The 13,162-nt window shown below is 32.9% G+C and overlaps 3 protein-coding genes across 3 annotated transcripts; 1 reads left to right on the top strand and 2 right to left on the bottom strand.

Annotated features, from left to right (window-relative positions):
* Nucleotides 1–384: 384 nt before the first annotated feature.
* On the top strand, nucleotides 385–3,063 carry Tsp_06127 (ST7 protein). Its single transcript, XM_003380373.1, has 14 exons — nucleotides 385–439; nucleotides 533–707; nucleotides 1,063–1,202; nucleotides 1,250–1,420; nucleotides 1,473–1,551; nucleotides 1,606–1,660; nucleotides 1,739–1,847; nucleotides 1,903–1,982; nucleotides 2,063–2,177; nucleotides 2,237–2,309; nucleotides 2,366–2,468; nucleotides 2,523–2,673; nucleotides 2,730–2,822; nucleotides 2,903–3,063. The coding sequence occupies exons 1-14, from the start codon at nucleotides 385–387 to the stop codon at nucleotides 3,061–3,063; spliced, it is 1,560 nt and encodes a 519-aa protein (XP_003380421.1).
* A 1,847-nt stretch (nucleotides 3,064–4,910) lies between these two features.
* Tsp_06128 (conserved hypothetical protein) lies at nucleotides 4,911–5,966 on the bottom strand. The gene is made up of 3 exons (XM_003380372.1): nucleotides 5,929–5,966; nucleotides 5,644–5,904; nucleotides 4,911–5,562 (listed from the first exon to the last, which is right to left on the bottom strand). Exons 1-3 carry the CDS (start codon nucleotides 5,964–5,966, stop codon nucleotides 4,911–4,913), a joined length of 951 nt encoding a protein of 316 aa, XP_003380420.1.
* Nucleotides 5,967–6,042: 76 nt separating this feature from the next.
* Tsp_06129 (TBC1 domain family member 30) lies at nucleotides 6,043–9,834 on the bottom strand. The gene is made up of 10 exons (XM_003380371.1): nucleotides 9,558–9,834; nucleotides 8,767–8,931; nucleotides 7,908–8,035; nucleotides 7,701–7,826; nucleotides 7,463–7,639; nucleotides 7,231–7,384; nucleotides 6,792–6,963; nucleotides 6,430–6,716; nucleotides 6,230–6,331; nucleotides 6,043–6,155 (listed from the first exon to the last, which is right to left on the bottom strand). The coding sequence occupies exons 1-10, from the start codon at nucleotides 9,832–9,834 to the stop codon at nucleotides 6,043–6,045; spliced, it is 1,701 nt and encodes a 566-aa protein (XP_003380419.1).
* Nucleotides 9,835–13,162: the final 3,328 nt, after the last annotated feature.

The raw sequence follows: 13,162 nt of genomic DNA, 5'->3' as shown, positions 1-13,162 counted from the left end.
CATATACAAAATTGAAGTATATATAACGTAAAAACGAGCAATTTTCAAAGCTCAAAAAGATATTATCATAAAATTACTTAGAATCATTCGGCATTTATATTCGCTGCTACACATCCGCATATGTGATAAAATTAAACGTAATACAAAAAACATCCATAATTAAATGAATTTTTCAAATTGAATCACAATTCACAAATAAGAAAATTATCAAATAATTAAAATAACATTAATACTTGAAAATCATTTCAACATGTTTATCATAGTAAGAATACAGTAATACTTATTTAAATTTCTTTCGATTAATGGGATAAAGTTTCTTGATCATTTGCATTTCCTCATGTTTGATCAACTTAAATCTTGGATCACCTGGTCATGGACATATTTATGGGTTTTATGGTTTGCTCTTGTAATGGCGGTATTTCACCTTCTGCATGTACCGGTTAAGCTTCACGAATTAATTCAACAAGGTGTCTTGATTGATTTAACAACCGATATGTATACCCTATGATATGTTCTAACATTTATTTTTCAGCTACGGTCATAGTAAACGACGTCAGCCCTAAATATTATATAATTGTCGCAGCCACTTCAAGTCTTGTCTCCGGAATCATCTTAGTAAGCTTCAGTTCATCATTAGCCAATCTGCCTACCCTTAGAACTTTGCTTCTCACTTGTGGCAGGAAAAATGATCACACCAGAATATTATTGTTTTATTTTTGATATTTCTGAATTGCACACTACAAACTGAATAAGTTTGAACTTTGAAAAGTATTTAGTTGAATCTTAATAGCATTTGATTTAGTCCAGAGTTGCTTAAATTGTTTTGTGAAAGGAAAATCGAAACAGTGACGTTTTTTCCTCAAACCGATCCTAATTTATATATTGTTTTTAATTCAATGTTCAAAATCAATTTTCAACCAAAGAAGCAACAGAAGCATTCAGTTAAGTTAAATGGCCAATTTAGAATTTTGAATTATCCTTACAATAATAGTGACGACAAACGAAATGCTGGATTTTTGCGTATGCTATTAATAGTGAATTTTTTCAATAGAAGTATTGCAGTTCGTATGTAGATTCACTAGCGACAAATTCACTGAGCACTTGGTTTCCGAATCAAGTTCGTACTGATAGCTCACATGAGAACACAGGTTCAGAAGCAGAAGAAAGCAACGGTTCGTCACTTTCCGATTCCTCTGTTCCAGGTTACCATCTTGTTTAAAAGTTGGCTATAAGAAAATGCACCTTTTAGAATGTAAAGTATGGCGCAATTCGATGTGCTTATTTCGAGGTGCGGAATACCAGCGTTTCACCAGTATGACTGGCCGAGAAGCGCTCTCTTATTATGATATGAATTTGTCTGCCCAAGATCATCAGAATTATTTTTTATGCAGTATCGATGCAGGGAAATTTGAATATGAAAGTGAGAAAATATAGTTATGAAAATTCTATCGTATACATAATTCTCTTTTAAGCAATGCAAAATGCTTGGCGAGAAAGAGATCCGAAAGTGAGATTGGAATTAGCTCATAAAGCTTTGGCACATAATCAGAAGTACATAGTATATAATATTAAGATAGGCAGTTCTTTTCTTATATTTTTCTTTAGTTGCGCTACGGCACTGATTCTTCTAGCCGAAGAGGAATGTCAAACAGTTTTCGAAGTGAGCACTGTGAAGCTTTACTTTACTTTACTTTACTGTTGTTGTATCCAACTAATTGTATGAAAAATAAATTATAAGGCAGAACAAAAGTTCAAGTTAGCTTTGAAAGCAGCAGAAGACAACTTCAAAAAAAGTCATTCCCTAAGTTACGGATTAAGCATGTCTTCGGAAAGAGAATCATTGCATAGTAAGAATTTAAATTTACTGATAATTGATTAATGGCAAATTCTCTTTACGTCAAGAACGTGACACGAATGTGGTGGTATATATTCGTCGACGTCTCGCCATGTGTGCTCGTCGATTTGGCCGCTTAAAAGAGGCGGTTAAAATAATGAAAGATGTAATGGTCAATTATATAGATATTTGAATTGAAGAAATTTCATAATTTTCCAATTATCACAGCTTATAAAAGAATTTCCTACAGTGTACGTTGCAAATGTTTATGAAAATCTGATTGAAACTTTGCTCGAAATGCAATCATACGGTGAAGTGCAGTCAATTTTGACAAGACATGATGGTGATGCAGATTTCAGATATTTTAAATTTAAAAAGGAATTTAAAGAAGAATAATTTCAGAGTTCAATCTGCCAAAATCAGCAACTATATGTTATACAGCTGCATTACTGAAAGTGAGACTTGTAGCTGAAAGGTGAGATTTAATTATTTTTCCAGAACTTTTTACATTTTTCTTTCCTTTTTGTACAGATTCTCGCCTAGTGTTGCGCTGAAGAAAGGCTTGACGCCTGCAGAAATGTCTGCAGTTGAGGCAATTCACAGAGCGTTGGAATTTAATCCTCACGTACCAAAGGTGGAAATTGAAAAAAGCATATGTTAGCTGAATAAGTAACATTTATTTCTCTAGTATTTGCTTGAGATGAAAGCTTTGATCCTTCCTCCGGAACATATTTTAAAACGTGGTGATAGCGAGGCGATTGCTTACTCATTTTGGCATATTTCCCACTGGCAACGTGTACAAGGGGCTTTGGATATGCTTCGGGGTACTTATGAAGGGAGTGAGTAATAATGGAAGTGTAAGTGATTGGATCAAATTCACTGTCGAATTTTGTAGCGTTTCGCGCAGTTTCTTTCCACATTGAAAAAGCTCATCTGTTTTATCCCTACCCTGCTTGCACAGAAGCGGCCGATCGTGAGTTGCTGCCGAGTAAACAAATATGCGAATTTTATAATTAATAATTATGAAATTATTTTCCTACGCGTACGCTAAAGAAAGGTTCATTTAAGGTTGGCATGAGCTGAGTGTTTATCCAAGAAAGGAAACGCCGTCCAGCTTGCTGTTCGCCTCCGGCTTAGCATTCGGAACAGTCATCCTGATGATCTTAGTACATCAATTTCCAAAACCAGCGACTGAATTATTCAATTTGGTAAACAGTATTTCATTATGATTCAATTAGCACAAAATTATACGTTCCTTTCGTTGAGCAGTTGACTTCAAAATGGCAAAAGGACAAGACTGTTTTTTTTATCACTCTCTAAATAATCTGACGAGCGCAGTATAGAGTCGTTGCTTTTTAGCCGGTGCAATGGTTGATTCAACCGTTGAAGCAAACCTACGAAGCTATGGACAAGTTTTTCCTCTACATCTTTTCTCTAATTGAGCAAACGTGGCTCTTCAAGATGTTCATTTAAGATCACTTTTTTTTCACTGACATAATAAATGGAATTTCATACAAAGAAAATTTCTTTAAATTGCATGTTCAACAATGTAAGCTGTAACTGAATTTAACTAAATAGGTGAAACGAAAAGAAAATTATATAAAACGTTAATCTTATGTGATGAACACTGTGAAAATGATGCCATACAGTATTACGCATACAAATCAATAGGCAAAATGGCATCCGTACGTTGACATTTCACAATTCTACCGATTGCACTGACTCTTGCGATATTTCTGCTTGTTTGCTGTCAAGTAAAGCAGAGGATAATTTTCATCAAGAGGAAAAAAACCAGATAAAAATTAACGAAGAAGAAACGTTAACCGGAAAAACAATAGAAAACAAACCCAACGGTTATTTGAGCTGCATTTTCAAAAAGAAATAAATAATACCCAACAATTCGACAAACTGAACAGCGGAAAATCTTATCATTCACATGCACTTCGGAGCTCATAAATGGAAAACAACGCGTGAAAATGAAGAAATCTTTTATCACTCAGCTTATACGAGCATTATTTAAATAAAATGTTAACACTTACCATTGCAGGGAATTGTTATTGCCATAGATTTGTTGACTTTAGGAGAAGAGCACTGATGACAAATCAGGATGAAAAAATACTTTCGCTTCGAATCAACAACTGCCACGCCATCTGCTGGAAAAGTTAGACGATTAACTGAAATTAATTAATTAGTTAATTTTTTTAACGAATTCAACCGCTATATTCATATTATTCGGTTCATGTCACCATTTGATGATTACCTTATTGAAGGCAGAAATTTCTGACTTGCCTGTGCCACGTACTATGCGAAATAAATAAATGACCACGTAATTGTTGTCTGCGTTTTATCTGTGTTGTTTGATGATCTACATGTCCATGCTTATCTAATTATGACGTAACATCATATTCAACCATTGAAAAGTTTTCGATGAAACGACAACTTGAAGCGAAAGCATCTTCTGAAGAAACTTCTCATCCACAGCCGAAAAGAAGATTCTCCATGTGTTGGTGATTCATTCATCTCATGGACACACACACAGAAGGATGCATAATGTAGAATAATTTGTCCATAAAATGGTACAAAACTGTGAAATATATTGAAATAAATCTTTCACTTCAGCCATTCGGTCAAAATGCAATTCATTTCCCTGACAAAAGAAAACAACTTTCAACGACTTCATTCAAATGATTTCCAATGTATCAAAAAGTACCATACTGTAAACAAACGCTGATGAAGTTCAGGTATTGTAAAATTCAAATTTAAATGTTGCAATTTTTATTTCTGGGTCAAGATGAAAATTTTCCTATTATACACTGTGAATAACCTCAATCGAACCAAATACAAATACGTGGCAGTTTTATCACATAATATTATTTTTTTTGAAAAATAATCCATTTCAATAATATTTCTCTTCCTCAAATTTGAAACCAAAAAAAGAATGAAGTCAAAAGAGATGAAAAGTCTGTAAATGGTGGAATAGAACAAATTGAAATACAGTGATAACAACAGAAAAAATAGAAACAACAAGAACAATTATGAAATTTCAAAGTGACATCATAAGCGTGAAAAATTATCGTTAAACGTATAAGCCGTAGCGACGACCGTTCATTAATATTTTCGATTTTTGCTTGGAATGAGACAAATTCACCATGGCTACTGTAGGCGATCGTTTTGCATTTGCACACCTGTTGATGATTGCTTTGGATTTTTCCAGCATTTCTGAAGTATTTCTTCGAGTTGTTGTCGTCGAATTACACACTCCACTCCGTAATTGTCGTACTGGACAAGATGTACGATGTTGCTGCTGCTGTTGTGGTGGTGGTGGTGGTGGTAGTTGTAATTGTCGTTGCTGTTGAACAGTAACTGCATAAAGTGAATCTGGATTATTGTTTGACTTGATGGAAATATTACCATCCGAAATATCTGAATAATCATCAGACGTGATGTTCGTATTGTTGTTGTTGTTGTTGTTGTTGCAGATCACCGCTTCAGATGTAGATGATGAGCAACGCTTAAGTGATAATAGCGCTTCTGGGCGTTTGCAATTGCTGTGCAACGATGAATTATCATGGATAACATGTTTCAAATCACCATCTGTTGAATAATAATAATTTCGACCCAACTGGCAACATGAATATGAACGTGCTACAAGCGCTCGTTTGGAAACCTCACTCACAGTATCTTCTTCTTGTTCGTAAATTCCAGGAAAACTGTGACAGCGTTGAAATCTACAAAGTCATGGGAAAATAAAAATACGAATATCGAGGTATCCCCCGGCCTCAACCCCCACCCCACGCCCCATTTCTTACCTGCGGACAGGATAGTGAAACATGAACAATTCCGGACCCTTGGAAATGGAAAGCATCCAATCTTGATCAGTGGTGCAGACGGTTGTCAAGTCGTCCGAATTTCTGCTTTCTTCTCCAATTGCGAGACGTGAAAAAGTCGTCGAAAGCTGCGAACCACGTCTCAGATTCGAAGACGACGACCTGCGCTTCGGTTGCTGGCTAGCCGGTTGCACAATGCAAGGTGCCACACTGACCGACTGACTCAAACTATTGGTCGGTATGCTGAAAGGAAATTTTTAATTTTACGAAAAAGCAACGTCGCGTTGACTGTTCGGCATCACCATTTGCAAAACGAATAATTAATTCAGTTGTAAACAAAATTCAAATTTTCAATGCATGCACATATTTATTTTTACAGTATTACCAAATTTTGTTTCGATTGCGACTGTTGATACACAAGTGATTAAAAACGACACTTTGAGCAGGATTGACTGTTGTCGTAGATGTCACTGGATTATTCAAAAAAAGGCCACCTGAAAATGCAAATATTCAACAACAACAACAACAACAACAATAACAGGAATCCATTGCAAGTTTATTAATTTACTACCTTCTAAAAGTAATTTCGCCTGCTTTTGACGCTGCTTCATTTGATTGTATTTCTTTTTCAAAGCGTTCAAATTTTGCTTATCCAACACTGATTTCTTCGCTACAAGAAGAAACAACACAAAAAATTGGAATAAAAATTATCAATTAATCGAATTATTAATTAAATCAATTCACCGAACAACGACAGAGACTTTTTACTGGCAAAATCATCCTCAATTGCAGCAGAGCAGCCAAGTGGATCGTTTTCAGATTTCAAAATACTTATCACTTGGTGTCGAAAGATGCCAAAGCCGGACGAAAATGGCTGTATATTCCAAAGGTGGCGGTCGCGCAGCTCGTGCAAGCCTGGAAATGGAAAATCGGCCATACTGTAGACGAGCTGGATCAAATTTTCGCACTGCGTTTTGCCCATTGTTTGCAATTTTCTACTGAGACGGCTCATCAGTTCGTAAAATCCGTCTGCACTGGTCGCGTTCAATGTCTGCCTTGAAACGAACAATCCAATCACATCAAATCACAACATATGCAAAATTACAACAATATTTGAACAACGCCCTTACCGGCTAATTTTCGCGAACGTCGCCAACGCCACCCGCAACAATATTTCTGAACCTTCGAGCATCATTGAATCCCAAATTCGAAAGACGAGATGTTTTGGAAAAACTGTCGCGAATATTGTCAAAAACCACTGCATGCTGAACACGTTAATCAACGGTGGTTCGTATTCGGAATCTTAAATTATTAATTATTTGTTAAACTACAAATAATCATAATAATCCAATTTGGAAATATTAAATTAAAAATTCTTTCACAAAATCAATTCACAAGCAAAGCAATTTGAAATTGCACAGCATGCACAATATCAAATCGATACGATTTATTCGAATGAGTCAGTTTGTTATTGTGACCGCATCACAATAATCAATATTTCATATTTTCAAGAGTAATCAAAGTTTAAGGGGAAATTTTTCAAAAAATTTAACAAATAATTAAACTTACCTGAATGTTTCTGCAATGATTCGAGATGACTGTAAAGTTTCGGCAAACGAACAGACAGAAGATCATTCAAAACAATCATATCTACTGACAAAGCTCGCAATGTTTGATCAAAATAATCATTCGGAAATACGTGCTCAATCAGCATGATCATAACCTGAATAATAATATATTGCATGAAATATACAAATTTATCCGTACGAATAATAATAATAAAACAAAGGAGAAAATTCACTTTCAAAGCATGCTCTTCTTTGTTTTCCATCACTTCCATGATGAGAGCGGCGATGACGTTGAAACCTTGACAATAGCCAATAGTTTTGTTGTAACGCGCATAAGCAAGCAACACTCGCTTCAGCAAAATTCGTTCTCGATCTGTATTCAACCCTGTCCAGCCTGTTCTGTGCAAATCCTGAAATGTTTATTATTAAACAATAATTAATCAATCAATTAATTAATGTTCATTTTCTTACTTTGACAATTTGCATGTTGAGCTCGTTGTCGTCGGGATTCAATTTTTCGCTGAATGTGCGCAAACGAACCTCATTCCAATCAATTCCAACAGTTTTCAAATAATTTTCTGCCAAATTCAACCACATCTTCAATTATTTTTCAACAATTACGTGAAAAATTACAAAAAAAGTATAACAGTGTATTTAAAAATTGAACACAAAATATACTTTTCGCCTGAAATCGTGTGGTATACCGCCAGGAAGACGAGCTACAGCACGCATCGCCTCCAGCCACTGTTGAAAGCCACTTTCGGATTTCATCGGTTCAACGGTGAATTTCAATTTCGTGTCTTCACCTGTAAAGAAATGAAATAAATCGAATTCACGATGGCAAACTATTCCATTAAATATCAATTTCAAATTAATACAACCAATAGAAATGGAGATGCGGTAGAGCTTTATCGACGAACAGCTAAAGATAGAGGGCGCTGTTAAATAAACAACTCAATTTACTACCTATTGAATGAAAAATTGATAAATGAAATCCCAACTGAAAGCTTGAAGCATTGTTTTTCTGTTTTTGTTCAATTGAATTTAATGTTATCATCTTTTACATATTATTATAAATAAAGAAAAAAACAATAATTCGTTGAGCTTTGATTCAAATGGCTGTGTCTCTCTGTAATTAATGTTTTATTGTCAATTTTAACTTCAACAATGATAAAAATGAAAAAAATTGATTTCTATTACCACCATAACAACGCATTATCAATCTGGTCATGGTATTTATTTATTTTAATTTATTTATTCAAGCATGTTTATAAGTTTGTGCAAAGCAGAGAAGTAAAATCGATATTCCATCATTAAACATATAAACATTATCCTACAGCTTACCCGAACTTGCCCGATTTGTTCATTCTCCCCTGGCTGAGGTAACGCGTTTCAGCAAAATTGAAAAATTAATCTCTGAGGTCATTGTGAATGGATTTTTAAATAAACAATTTTTGTAATAAGGAAAAAAATTATATTACTGCTAATGGTACCAAAAAAATCCTCAACAAATAACAACAACATTTGCATAACTTACTTCTTTTTGAGGAATAAGCTTGTAGAATCGCCGATAGCAGATTGCACAAAGAGTGAAGTTTCGACATTTGCTGATTTCTGCGTTTCAACGCTCGAATCAACGACTGAGACGCCAAGTGTATTTCATGTCTCAGCTGCACTGTAATTGCGATCAATTCCGACTTCTCTTAAAATTGTTAACATTTTTGAAAATAATTTAACACAATTCAATGTATGTTTGATTTTCAAAATTTTCATTAAAATTGTAAAGATAAATTTACATTTACTTTCTTTTTCTTTTTAGAAAATATGTATGAAATTTTTAAATCAGGTTTTAGAGAAGCATTTTCAATTTAACATTTTCAAATAAAGTAGCATAATTTAAAAAAAAGAAAACTATTCATCTAGATAGCGCACAACATTTCTGTTGCTTCTTTCTTTTCTTTCCGTTGGTATAAATTTAAACATTGTTAACAAAAATTGCAATTTTAATAGCAGTGAAAATAACTTTTCTCTCACAATAAATAAATAAGCACATAAAAATGGCTTTTATATTCACTCATGTGTATACTGTAGTTTTGAACGTGAAAATAATGAACAATTTTTCATTTCTCTCGATACTTGTCAATTCAAAGCAGTCTAGATGAAATAAAATTTTCTTTAATTTTTAATATCAAAAAATGTAAAATTAAATATAAATTAACGTAACGTTGAGCAAACACAAACATAATTTAAATATTACTTTAGAGTAAGTGAAAAATAATTTCTTTTTCTTTTTGCTGTTGTGAATAATATTGAATACAAAGTGCTTACTTTGTTCGTTTAAGCTCTGTTCGGTGAGACGAGTTCCAGGTCGAATGTGGCGTGGAAGGGAAAAGCTGAAATCGGATGCGTCGGTAGTGGAGCCGGATTCGTCGACCAGAGTCGAACCCCGTCGTTCTATAGCAACGCATGGATTGTAGAGCTGTTGCAAGAGTTCTTCAAGCGATTCCCGCCTCCGATTCTGCTTGAGCTGAACTTGCACTGGCAATGGAAACTGACCATCGTGTACTACTGTGGACGAAGAGGGTTCGAAATCTTCGTTCACCATTGCTAACTGCTAGCCACAATATAAGCAAGCAGACTGTTGCCGTTCAGAACAGCAAAACCAAATCCGCATTGCAATCAAATGTGGTTCACCACGTTGACGTGTACATTGGCAATATACAAAACGCACAATGCGTCAACAATAAGCAAACAATGTTTGCTTGTCTGTCGATCTACATTTCAAAGAGCAGCTGTGTTTGTTGCAAATGAACAACACAACGTTAAAAATTTACATCTTCGTTTGAAGTATATGTTCTTCATGCCACAGGCGAAACATTTTCATCGTCTAGTAGTAACGTTAATTGATTAATAATGCAAATATTTCAAATTTATTCTCTATTCAATCAAACATCATGAGAGTAACTAAAAAATAAAAACAACAACAATAAACTATAACATTTGACTTTACTAATATTCACCAAATACTAATTAATTATAATTGTTATACAGCATAAATAAATTAATCAAACAAATGCGCAGAACACAAAATACACAGTATACAAAAAATATAATCAGGTTGACATTATGCACTAGTGAAAATTACAATTCGTGCTAAATTTTTGATAAAGTACGACAATAATAATAATAATACTGCTTGAATTGCATTAACATGAAAGACCAAAAAACAGAAATAAAAGTTATTGCAAAATTATTCACATAAAATATGCTAAATGATACTTCAACGATTACAATTAATCTGAATATTACTCATAAATAAAATTAACAACATATTTTTATTGTTCTTTTCTTCAACTGCAATAAATAAATTCAAAATATAAAATTGATCGTGATTATAATAAATGCCTATGCAAAAACTAAATAATAATCGGATACAACGAATCTTCTGCTGAACATTACATATATATATATATATATATATCACGAAATGTATAAAACTCAACTGAATAATTATCATAAAAAATGTTGTTCATAGCTAAAAAAAATCTTTTTTTTTCAATTCTATCAGTGCAACTTGTCAGCTTTGTTGAACTGATGACCGATCAAAGAATTAAATCATTGTCAAATTACTCATTTGAATTGAATTCTTGAAATAAATAAAATTTTTTTTTTCAAAAATACATCTCAATTGTTAAAAAGCAATGCAAACACATGATGCATGAAAATTATCAATATTTATGCTTTGTACTTTTTAACAGAAAAGCAAATTTTCATACAACATAAAACAATTAATATTCATTTCTTCATTATTTCAGAAATTATTTATTTTGTTTTTTTGAATTTTATATATGAATAAGTGTTTGTGCATGTGTGTTTGTGAATGAAAATTTTCACGAATCATTTTTGAAAATAAAAAAAATTAATAATAACAAGTTAATAATTAAAAGCAGCAAAAAAATCATCCCATTTCAATGCAGAAAGCAGATCCACGAACAATGTGCATTTTCCGAATATCTTTTTACCAAAAGAAAGTTAAAAATATCATTCAAACAACTGACACTTTTGCTCAGGTTTGTCATGGCAAATAAATAATCATCACCAAAAAATGTTCTTCTAGTCAACGGTGAAAATATTCAATTGATATTGTTATTGTGTTACAAATGTTCTGAACTTCAAAATGCAAATTGCAAATGAAAACATCCTGTGAAACACTTCCCCTTCTTTTAGCAAAATTTGAATTTTCAAATGTCAAATTTAATAACCACCAAAATTAGCAATAGCTCTGTTTGCAAAAAGTGATTTTTCTTTTCTCTCCCATTAATATTTGTAATCAATACATCACAAATCCACACCCAAACATGCATTCTCAGAAATGTATAAATTTAGCAGTGTTCAATACGCTTCAATAATATTCATGTTGCAAATCAGTTATTACTGCACATTCAGGGTTAATTTCGCTTAGATTTTTTAATAAATTGAAAACAATATTTCTTCTTTTTTGTACTAGAAAAATAGAAAGAAAACTATATATATATATATATGTGCGTATTTCTTTTGTTGAAAATTAAGTGCGTTAAATATAACAGCTGATGATCAACATGTTTCAGATCTGTATCAACGATATAAATCATGCGAAAGTTGATTGAAACTGAATTTAAATCATAGAAATGAAGAAAAAAGCGTATTATTAATTAAAACCGACACTTCACAAAAATATATTTTCAAAAAAATTACATTAAATAAGCAAAAATATGAAATGATTCCATCTGGTGAGAGGAGTAAAAAATCAGTAAAGGAAATTTGGTCAGAAGTGCTGCGTGATGCACAACATTGAACGCCGCCGATATTACACGTCGCCTAGCTTTATATGACACCATGTGATGAAATTGCATTGTCATCTCACCCTGGAATTGAATGATTAAACTTCGGCTGCCTTGACTGAAACAACTGCGCATTTATTATAATTCACAAATGAACATTGATTGCCGCTGTTGAGCTAATTATTTTAAAATCTCCCCAGCAAAAGTTGATGCTTCATTGTTTCACTGAATGCTATTAGCAAGCATCGAACATAATAGAGTGATTTAAGCATTTTCATTTTCTTTCTTGTTAACTTTGCATTCAAAACAAACACCAACACACGACGCATGCACGCAAACACACAAACTTATTATATTTATATATATATACATTGATTTATTTATAGAAATATACATAAATATATGCAGTTGTTCGTGTTGTTTCTCCCTTCAACTTGGCGGCTATAGTAAAACTGATACTTTGAATTGTTAAATTCTAAATATTATTATTTCTCGACATCGTTGTAGCATTTGATTTCATTTATTAACACTTGACAAAGCAGAAATTTTGCATGCATCAAGCACCTACCACATTGTTATCATAAGTTTATCCAATGACAAGCAGCAGCCGTCTTAATACAAAAGTAAGTATAATTTGCTGTAAGAAACTACCATTTACTGTTGAAGTGGAAAATATTAATCTGATAATTTTGCATCCAATTCTTGCAAAACCTATTCCATCCCATCCAATAGTAAGAAAATTTCTCAAATCTATTTTGAATTAAAAAAATGAAATTTACAAAAAACAAGAAAAAAACATGAAGTATACAAGATAAATATTGAAAAATATTTGCAAACAAAAAAATATGTAAATGAAAAGTATTGAAATTGAAACGAAACAACTGGGATGGAAATTATTTTAAAAATTCCAATATAACTGGATCAATTTTTAACCGATTCATTACCAATTTTCCACGGTTGTTTGCAAGAAATTCAATTTCCACATGTGTAATTTGAATCCCACTTATATACATAGTTGAATACTAATGAATGACAACGGTGTTGAACAATGCAACATATGAAATGATCAAAAATTGCAAATATGTTCCCTTCTCTTCTCTCATTCACTCTTCC

Source organism: Trichinella spiralis (genome assembly GCF_000181795.1).
Source record: "Trichinella spiralis strain ISS 195 chromosome Unknown Scfld2, whole genome shotgun sequence".
NCBI lineage: Eukaryota > Metazoa > Nematoda > Enoplea > Trichinellida > Trichinellidae > Trichinella > Trichinella spiralis.
This window is presented reverse-complemented; position numbering and strand designations above follow the sequence as displayed.